Genomic DNA, 10,606 nt, shown 5'->3' with positions numbered 1-10,606 from the left:
ACATTTGACATTTTTTACAACTTAAAAGCTCAAAAAAGGGTTTATTCTTTTTTATTTTAAAATAATTCATTTCTTCATTTGGAAATAATTTAAAGTACAGAGAAAGCAATATTGAAAACAGCAAAAAATATATTAATGAATGAACCATATACCCGATGTATAAAACGAAAAAATACAAAACACGATGAACATCCTTCTAAAAGTTTAATTAATTATTAGTTAAAAATATTACTGTTTAACCCATCTTTGAAAAGTACAGAAACTCATTGATAGTGCTATGGCCTATTATTTACAATAATAAGACTATAACTGCGCTTTATTTTAAAGTGCTTTAGTTATGTGTGAGTGTGTGCAGATGTTGAAGCCCACCCCCAGCAGAACTGACAGTAGGAGGGACACTGGGCGGCCTCTGAGCGTCTCTGACGTGCCTATGTTCAAGAGCCCAAGAGTAGCTGATGGAAACAGATAAGTAAAAGCCCATCTCATATAGGAGGAGCAAGACGACAGGATCTGAAGCCGAAAGAGCTATTTTCCCTTAACTGTTCAGTTTTATGGTGGATAGTACTATCGCAGGAGTAGTGCGCAATTACGCATTACAGATATAAAACAGAGAGAGAGAGAGAGAGAGAGAGAGAGAGAGAGAGAGAGAGTTATTTTGAGCACTGCAGTGTGTTGTTAATGAAAGCAGCGTAAAGTTGCAGTTTGTTTGATCGTGAATTTTGTCGTGTGCATGTGTGTGAAGAATGACGGCTGAAGTGCCGCAGCCCTCCGTGCAGACCCCTGCCCACAGCAGCCCCATGTCGGAGAAACCGCACGGACAGACGCCTGTGATGGAGACCTCTTCCTCGTCCATCACCAAAACCAAAAAGACGAACGCTGGAATCCGTCGCCCTGAAAAACCTCCGTACTCTTACATCGCTCTCATCGTCATGGCTATCCAGAGCTCACCTACCAAACGACTCACTCTGAGCGAAATCTACCAGTTCCTTCAGAGTCGTTTCCCGTTTTTCCGAGGCTCGTATCAAGGCTGGAAAAACTCGGTGCGTCACAATTTGTCTCTGAACGAGTGCTTTATTAAGCTGCCCAAGGGTTTGGGCAGACCAGGGAAGGGTCATTACTGGACCATCGACCCGGCCAGTGAGTTCATGTTTGAGGAAGGATCATTCCGCAGGAGGCCGCGGGGATTCAGGCGCAAATGTCAAGCGCTAAAACCCTCAATGTACAGCATGATGAACGGGCTGGGATTCAATCACATACCCGAGTCATATAACTTTCAGGGGGCCGGTGGGGGCCTGTCTTGTCCTCCAAACAGTTTATCTTTGGAGAGCGGGATTGGGATGATGAATGGACATTTGGCCAGCAATATGGAAGGAATGGGCTTGGCAGGACACTCCATGTCACATCTATCAGCGAGCAGTGGACATTCCTACATGGGGAGTTGCACAGGATCCTCGGGGAGCGAGTACCCCCACCACGACAACTCCGCATCGCCGCTTCTCACTAGCGGAGGAGTTATGGAGCCCCATCCCGTATACTCTAGCACGGCTTCGGCCTGGCCTCCAGCGCCTTCTGTTTCTCTCAACAACGGGGCGTCTTACATTAAACAGCAGCCGCTTTCTCCGTGCAACCCCGGTGCCAACCCACTACAGCCTAGTTTACCCACACACTCTCTGGAACAGTCCTACCTTCAGCAGAACGGTCATGGCACCACCGACCTTCAAGGTAACATTTTAGGATGACCTGTGTCTAACTTGTAGCCTATCATACAAATATATCCCAGATTAGGCGAGGGACATTATTAAGTCAGACTTGATGAAATAACATCTGAATCGAATGTCTAAACAACGCCAATCTCAAAAAGGGGGAAAACAATTAAACTACAACGACAACTAAACATTTGTGCTTTTTATCAAAGTTTTTATTTTATTTTATTTTATTATTTTTTTGTTTGCCGATGAAAGTTGCTCAAGCTTTTCATTAATATGCCCCTATTCATTTCACTGTGTATTTAATAGAAACACAGTAGGCTAATATTGTCGCACAACATGTTCTAAATAATAATAATTCTGAGAAACCGGTGAATACATTTGTTAGGCTATTATCAATTATTGCAAAACATGGACACTGTATTACAAAGTGTGAACAAAATGTTCCTATACGTCCTCGATAAAGTAAATAGATCAGAGAACATGTCTTTGTTTTCCAGACTATTTTACAGGAGGTGGTTATACAGCAAGTAAACAGTAAGTACTTACTTGTGCGTGTGTACGAGTTTTCAGCTCGGAGACTGGAATCATTCTACACATGCACAAATAGAACAGCTTTCTGTCTGCCTCCTGTGACCATTCTGGGGCAAGAGCGAGGAGTCACGCCATAAGCCCCGCAGCACTGTCCATGGGGATTCGCATGCACGCAGCCCCGCTGACAATTAAATGATCACATCCAAATCTCTTACACCACTCTGACATTTAGACATTAGCATAAACAAATTACTGCTATCATTAAAATAGATTTAAAATCTTTAAAATGCATGAAACTTTTGCACCTTAACACTGATTCTTAAAATAACGAGTTGGCAAAATGCTAGGCTATGCTTTATTGCTTGACAGAACACTTGTTATTTTAGGTCTACATAAGCAAAGAAAATTTGATTAAACTTTGAGGAATATATTTTCACATCTAATAACTACTGATTAAGTTGCTATTGTTATATTGTTTCATAAAGTTACTACTATTGCCAGCGTTCATTTCCATTGTATTTAAGAAGACCTTAACCAAATGTTTGTAACGATTATTATTTTTATTTTTTTTCGCTCTATCAACTAGATTAATACAGGCTGAAAAATGTATCGGGCGTTTGATAGCCAATAGCTAAATCCAAAAATGTGGCTTTGAGTTTGATCTTTACGATAAGAAGTATTTATGAGATGCAGCAGTCACAGCCAATATTATGTAGGCCTATCTCAGCATCTTTTTCTAATACACTACTACTACGATAATAATATTAATAATAATAATAAACTGTTGGAGGTTTCGAACATTAAGGGCACTACATTTCGCAGGCCAATACAAACTTGCATCCAAGCAAAACGTAATAAATAAATAAAAAATCATTTTGAAATAGGGGATGAACTGAACTAAATACATTGTTGAATTTCATCGTATTTTTCTCTCTGTGAATCATGTATTGCTATATATTTGTATCTCCACAGGTATTTCCCGCTATCATCCCCAGTCACCCAGCATGTGTGACAGGAAAGAGTTTGTCTTCTCTTTTAACGCCATGACCTCTTCATCGATGCATTCACCAGGGAGCAGCTCATACTACCACCACCAGCAGGTCTCCTATCAGGATATCAAACCATGTGTTATGTGACAGCATTACAACATAGCAAACTCTCTGCTGTTCGAACGACGTGCACCTGAAAGCATACTTGGAGGCGGAATGCCCAAATGAAGAGTGGAGTGGTGAAATGGAGTGGTCTATGAGAGGACTTCTTTGGAAAGGGACATGGAATCAAGCATTTCCGTAAATTACTAAACAGAATTTGATAATGGAACCAAAGTATTAGAAAATGTCAAACTCAATACAGGAGCATTCCAGAAAGGCCAGTTATGTACTTCCAGAGAGGTAAAAATGGAAAACTACAGATTCAGTTCAAATCTCTGCAAATCTTTAGGCCGTGAAAATAATAATAATAATAATAATAATAATAATAATAATAATAATAATAATAATAATAATAAATAAAAGTCAGAGCACATAATTTCTTACGGCTCGATACTAACTGCTGGCGGATGACTACCATTTTAGAGATGAAAGATGAGTGAAAACGCTCCAGTTAACATATTGTTCTTTAGGATTTTTTTTTTTTTTTTTTGTAATTATTATTATTATTATATTTTTCGTTTGTATGAACATTTGACCACAAAACAATTTTATTTCGGGTTGAGTTGGTGAATACTTAAGAACAGGAAATGAAGGCACTTTTAAACCATAAAGCGCAATTTATTTATTCTGATTCTTTTTTTTTAGGCTACAGTTATAGCCACAGTATTGACTGCTTTATTGGCAATATTTGCCCAATGTAACATGAAGGTTAAATATAAGCACTGTTTGTTATTTTCATTGTGTTTATTTAGTTGTACATACCCATATTGACACGTCATATTCCCCAAGCACTGTATAAACTGTACATGGTGTAGGAAATATATTTTAGTATATTTTTTTTCCAATGGCATTACATTTTAGTTATGTAACACAAGTTCTAAGAAAATTAAAAGGTAAATAACAAATGGAGTTTGTAATATCTGTTCAAAACATGACTTTTCAAAACAAGAATTATTATTATTATTTTTTTTTTATCCAAAGACACAGCTTTCATTTTATAGCATTAGCCATTTCTGCGTCATTCATCAATTCAGCAACTAAGTGTAATAATATAATTAATCTTTAAACACGAATCATCGGAATTCAGATTAAAAAATAGGCCTACAAAAGAACGCAAAATAATGATTATGTTAGTCATAATATGACAATATCAGGGGACAAAAACAAGTATTATTTATTATTGTTACTGTTATTAATTTATTATTATTATTATGTTTATTGTGTTTATTAAGTTTGTTGTTATTATTATTATTATTATTATTATTATTATTATATTTTTATTTATTTATGTTTCATTTTTATTTTATGTTGTTGTTCCATATTATTCACCACGATTATTTCATTCCTGGATAAGTGTCCGCACACAACTGACACTCCATTTAAGAAAACAAGCGGATCAGCAGAAAAGAAAATGTTTATTACTGCAGCTTTAAAACTAATACTTTATAAGAACGTTTATTCCATTTGCTTGTAATATAATCTTTAATATATGGGGGTTTGAGACTGATTCAGATTCATTCTTCGTGGAGGAACAAATGCTTATTTGTTTAAAGAGAACTGAACCCCAATGCAAAATACTCCAAATCAAAGAACAACCATGATCAAAAGGTTAAAAGAAAGTTACGTGAATTTTAGCATTTTAAAAGAGAACTGCAATAATGTGATAAGACTTATATGATGGCACACACAAATAATAGCCTAATATTGACATCCTCTAATCAAACTTGAATGTGAAATTGCATTTCCAATGAAGGGTGTAAAGAGTGCACTGTTACCTATTTAATTTGAGACCTATTTTACTATATATATTTTTAATCATTTATTAACATAAGAGATTGCGGTTAATGTATTCTAGTTTAAAGGTTTTGTTTTTATAACAACAATAAATAAAAATAATGATTAAACAGTTAAACACCGCTGAGCTTGTTGAACCAGTACGTGTCCAGGTCGTACTGGTTCATTCAAGGGTGGCATAAAGCGTAATTCATCATCCATAATAATAATAATAATAATAATAATAATAATAATAATAATCAAATGTTATTTATTTAAATCATTTATTAATTCTTATTAAAAGTGAATAGGCTCCTGTAAACACAGAACACTCGAAGTAGCATGTATTTTTACATTTTGTATTATTTCAGTACATTTGTTATGTATTTAGTGTCTCTTAAAACTGCATAAATGTTATGGACGCAGCTACTATAGTGACTGTTTCTTTAACAGCGCATCACGTAATAATGAACACAGGGAAGTTCAGTGCAGTTTTAAGGAGTTTTCTAGAGATTAAGCTACTGTACTTACTTTACGGTAGCTACGTACCGCGCTGAAATGGACAGTTCACCCAAAAATGAAAATTCCTCATCATTTACGCACCCTCATGCCATTCCAGATGTGTATTACATTATTTCTTCTGGAGAACACAAACAAAGATATTTAGAAGAATATCTCATCTCTGCAGGTCCATTATTAAGACCTTATTCACCCTAGCGCCATCTTTGATTTTTAATGGGAATGACAATGAGGCTGTGAGGGACTGAATCACCATCTCTTCAATGGCACGAACTGTATAAAGCTGTGTAAAGCTCGTGCCTAGATCACATCTGATTTTCCACAACTCATGCTGTCCGGAGTTCTTTATATACTGAATGTTCTTGGACAGATATTTTTTTCAATGTTCTGTCCGCGGAACGATCTAGAAACACTTTGAACCGCAGTACAGCCCACTGAAGAGACTGTAAGTATATCCCTCACAGCCTCGTTGTCATTCCCATTCAAAATCAAAGATGGCGCTAGCGTGAATAATGTCTATACAATTCAAGTGAATGGGGGCCAGAACTTTGAATCTCCAAAAATCACATAAGTCAGCTTAAAAGTAAACCATAAGAATCCAGTGGTTAAATCCATGTCTTCTGAAGCAATATAATAGGTGTGGGTGCGAAACAGTACAATATTAAAGTTATTATTATTATTATTATTTATTTATTTATTTATTTATTTATTTATTTATTTTTTACATAAATATCCACTTTCACTTTTACATTCTTCTTTTGTTTTTTGGCAATTCACATTCTTTGTGCATATTACCACCTGCTGGTCGGGGCTGGTCATTGGTAGAAATAAAAAAGGACTTAAATATTGATCTTTTTCTCACACACACATATATCGCTTCTGAAGACATGGATTTAACCACTGGAGTCTTATGGATTAATTTTATGCTGACTTTTTAATGTTCTGCCATCATTCACTTGCATTGTATGGACCTACAGAGCTGAGATAATCTTCTAAAAATCTTTGTTTGTGTTCAGCAGAAGAAAAAAATCCATACACATCTGGGATGGCATGAGGGTGAGTAAATGATGAGAGAATTTTCATTTTTGGGTGACCTATCCCTTTAAGTAAAAGTACAGATACCACACAAATGTATTAAGTTAAAATCATCAATTAAAATACTAAAGTAAAAGTTAAGTATCAAAAAGTAAAAGTAAATACTGCAAATTAAAATCCATGCATATTATAAACTGCGACCCATTCATGTTGTTATTTTTTAAAGCCATATGATTGAGTCTCATATAGGTATTATTGGAAACAATAATAGTTCAGTACAATAAGTCAAACGGAGTCGCAAGTGGATAAGAACAGGGCATTTTATTCCGAAAATAAGCTATAGTTCATTTAAATGAACATGAACAGCATATACTTAATAAAAAAAATTAAATCAATAATTGTATTATTTTTAAGTTTAACATATATACTTATTCTGTCCATGAGCAATTTTGAGTTGAAGCTACAATTAATTTTTCTTTTTTTTTTTTTTTATCTACACTACAAGCTATTACAGGGCCTAACTACACTAAAGTATTATCTCTATAATATATATATATATAGTCTAACTATCAGTATTAAACAGCATTTCAACAGATAGCCTAAATCAGTGTGTAAATAAATGCAAACATGTCCATGTAATAGCAGCATTTAACTAAATATTCAGCAACAACAAATAAGAAGATGTGAAAAAATGCGCAGGGTATTTTGCGTGAAACTCAAATGAATCGTCCTTTAATACGATTCTTGTACATGAATCCTCTGAACAAACCGATTCACTTAAATGAATTCAACTTCCCAATGCTTTATATTTTCTAGGAGAGAAGGCCAAAAACCCAGACGTGTAGCAACTTGACATGAGCACTTTTTACATCACACGTAGACATATGCACACATGTGAGAGTATGAAAGCAGCCGAAACAGTGCGCTGGTACAAATGGAGTCAATAATACTCTATGCTACAGGTCCTGTAGAAATAACCAAAAGCATGCGGCACACAGTTTTCCATTTATTATTATGTATGAGTTAACCCATGTACGTCAATAAAAAAAAGTTACTCAGAGATCCTTAGAGGACAAAAATGTCCATGTCAAAAAACTGCCATAATAATATTATATATTAATATTATTTTCCACTTTCAATTAATTATTTTTTTAACCAACATCAGTCCTGATCATAACTACCAAATATTCATTCATTTTCAGGATTTTAACCCTTTAAATGCCAGTTTGTTTATATAATGCCGCTGTTGTTTTTTACACACACACATACACACAAATTTCTCAATACACACATACAAAACACACTCTTACATCCACATCAACGCACCTTCACAATTTTAGCTTCATAATTTATTCAATTGGCTAGCAGTGCTCTATAACACAGCAAACAGAAAATTGGGTTGGGGGGGGGGGGGGGCATGTATTTGCTTCATAGGCTAAACACGAGAAAAATGGCGCCATCTGGTGGAAAATATAAAAAAATATATAAATTTTGAAGCCAGGGCTCCGGAATGAAAGCATAATATCATAGAATTCATGATTTTATGCTTTAATGGCACTGGGATCAAATATTGCAGTTTTAATGGGTTTCAATGGGGACATTTTTGTCCTGAAGGTCCTGAGTGTAACTATTTTGTGTACACAGTGTATTATATATGTATTATAGGAACTGAGGTTGAAATATCAAAATTCCCCCCAAAATAAACACCTTTGGCAAAATTTATACCGTTGGCATTAACACAGCCAAAATGATCGAAAAAACAAAAATGAAAAAGACAAAAATGTCCCTAAGGTCGCACAAGTGTTAAGCAAAATCATGTGGTAACACCTACTGTCATTATTCTACAATATCTTAGAAGAGTCCTCCATGTATTCTGTGTTCCCGTTTTCTGTGGCTTATACATTTAGACCGTCAGGTTTGTACACAGCTAGGGTACATTGCATCTTACCTGTACGTCTGAAGCGCATTTAGGCTTATTTAAGTTCAGACCAGCTTCTTTAGTCCTTTATAAAAGTGCACCGCGCTGGTCTGACGCAGACTCCATGAGCGCATAGTGCGTATTTGCCAACGCGTTGGTTTGTATTTATAGTACTGCTTTGGTGTCTCTGCGTCGTTCTGTGAGTACACAGCCAAAATGGTAACTATATGTTTCATAAATAAACAAAATGTATTATTGTAGCAACAAAAATCAGTGCAAAGTATGTTGAAATGTAGGCAGACTACATTTTTTTATTACATTAAACGACATTATTTCTTATTCGAGTTGCCTGCATCACAGGCAGAAAATAAATGAGGATATTACTGTATGCTTGCTCTTGAGTCGCTTAAATAATAATACATAAACATTTTGGCATACTTTTGAGGTTCCATGCTGATAAAAAATCTTCTAATTATTTAGTACTCGCCTGAATAACACAAAATAGGTGTCGTTTTTTAATGACTTTACAATTCATATTGGCAATATTGGTTATCTCTTACCAGGTGCTTTTTTAATTTGCTGACAAATTAGAAGTGTTCCGTTTCCATACCTTATATGAAATATGATGATTTACTGTACACATACTGTCGGTTAAATCATCGTGCCTATCGGAAAGTTCATGAGTACAATATAATACATATTATTTCACTCACATATTCTATCAAATTAATATTAAGTAAAGGCCCGGAGGAAGAAGAAGAAGAAGAAAAAAAAAAAAAAAAAAAAAATATATATATATATATATATATATATATATATATATATATATATATATATATATATATATATATATATATATATAAACAGCAGATGCTTAATGGTCAATTAAGACAATTGCTTACTGGTCCCGAGTCCAAATACAATCTAATAGACAGTAAAATAAAGTGGAAGAAAATGCGAGGCAACCTCAGAGATACTTGTCATCATCCTGGGGGTGGTCTCTAGTTAAAGTGGACCAATCACAGCTGGCATGGTCTGCGTGGACGCAACATGCAGTTACATTTTTTAAGAGGTGCATGCCAGGGTACGCCATAGGTCCGATGCAGAAGTATAGATCGGCCTTAAGTAAATGACAAGAGAATTTTAATTTTGGGGTGAACTATCCCTTTAATACTATCAATTAGGCAATGAAGAAGATATTGAAGATACAGTATTTCTTAGTCTTATCAGAGCCCTACACAAAAAGAATGTGCATTGATTTCAGTTTTGTGTACTCAGTATAGCCATGTATTGGCACTGCCAAAGGTAATTTAGTTGTCATTTTTTTATTTTTCCAGTGGCGGTTCTACAGGGGGGGCCCTGACAGAAGCCTGCCCTCCTAATATTATACATTATATGTTAGATAATACAAATATTCCTGCATAGGCTAGTGAACTATATAGTAGACCTTATTATTGTTAGCTAATTATTTTCTATTTAAATATAAAAAATAAATAAAATAAAATAAACAAAAAAATAAATAAAACCATGGTCACACCGTATACTTCAAAAGGTGTAAGCATCTCAATTTAAACTGTATTAAATTGTATGAAGTGAAATTTCGCAATTGTCCAGCAGGTGTCTGTATAATCTATGTCCTTACGACGCTCAAGCGCTCTTCGATTACTCCAGACAGAGCAAGTATATCTCCGACGACTTTCAAGTAGGCTACTTAAATTATTATGCTTTTGGGAAACAGCTCATAATTCTAAGATAATTCGTGCGAAAGTCCGAGCTCTTGGGGGGTCCCCTTACACCGACTTGCATTATAATTATACATTACAATTATACATTATAAATAATGGTACATGCTATTTACACCCCAGTGCAAATAGTAGCTGATATTATTTGTGTAGCAGGAGCCAGCTGGTACGAGATAACTGTGTGCAGTGTGTGTAAACCTCACTCCCCTGGCCTCAAGTGGTGCACTA

General features: G+C 35.2%; 1 protein-coding gene across 1 annotated transcript; it reads left to right on the top strand.

The window, feature by feature from the left end:
- Window positions 1–487: 487 nt before the first annotated feature.
- On the top strand, window positions 488–5,379 carry LOC127416673 (forkhead box protein F1). The gene is made up of 2 exons (XM_051656157.1): window positions 488–1,722; window positions 3,213–5,379. The coding sequence occupies exons 1-2, from the start codon at window positions 744–746 to the stop codon at window positions 3,374–3,376; spliced, it is 1,143 nt and encodes a 380-aa protein (XP_051512117.1). The 5' UTR covers window positions 488–743; the 3' UTR covers window positions 3,377–5,379.
- Window positions 5,380–10,606: the final 5,227 nt, after the last annotated feature.

Source organism: Myxocyprinus asiaticus, chromosome 26, assembly GCF_019703515.2.
Source record: "Myxocyprinus asiaticus isolate MX2 ecotype Aquarium Trade chromosome 26, UBuf_Myxa_2, whole genome shotgun sequence".
Taxonomy (NCBI): domain Eukaryota; kingdom Metazoa; phylum Chordata; class Actinopteri; order Cypriniformes; family Catostomidae; genus Myxocyprinus; species Myxocyprinus asiaticus.
The sequence above is the reverse complement of the archived record's forward strand: the minus strand, read 5'-3'. Positions and strand labels throughout refer to the sequence as shown.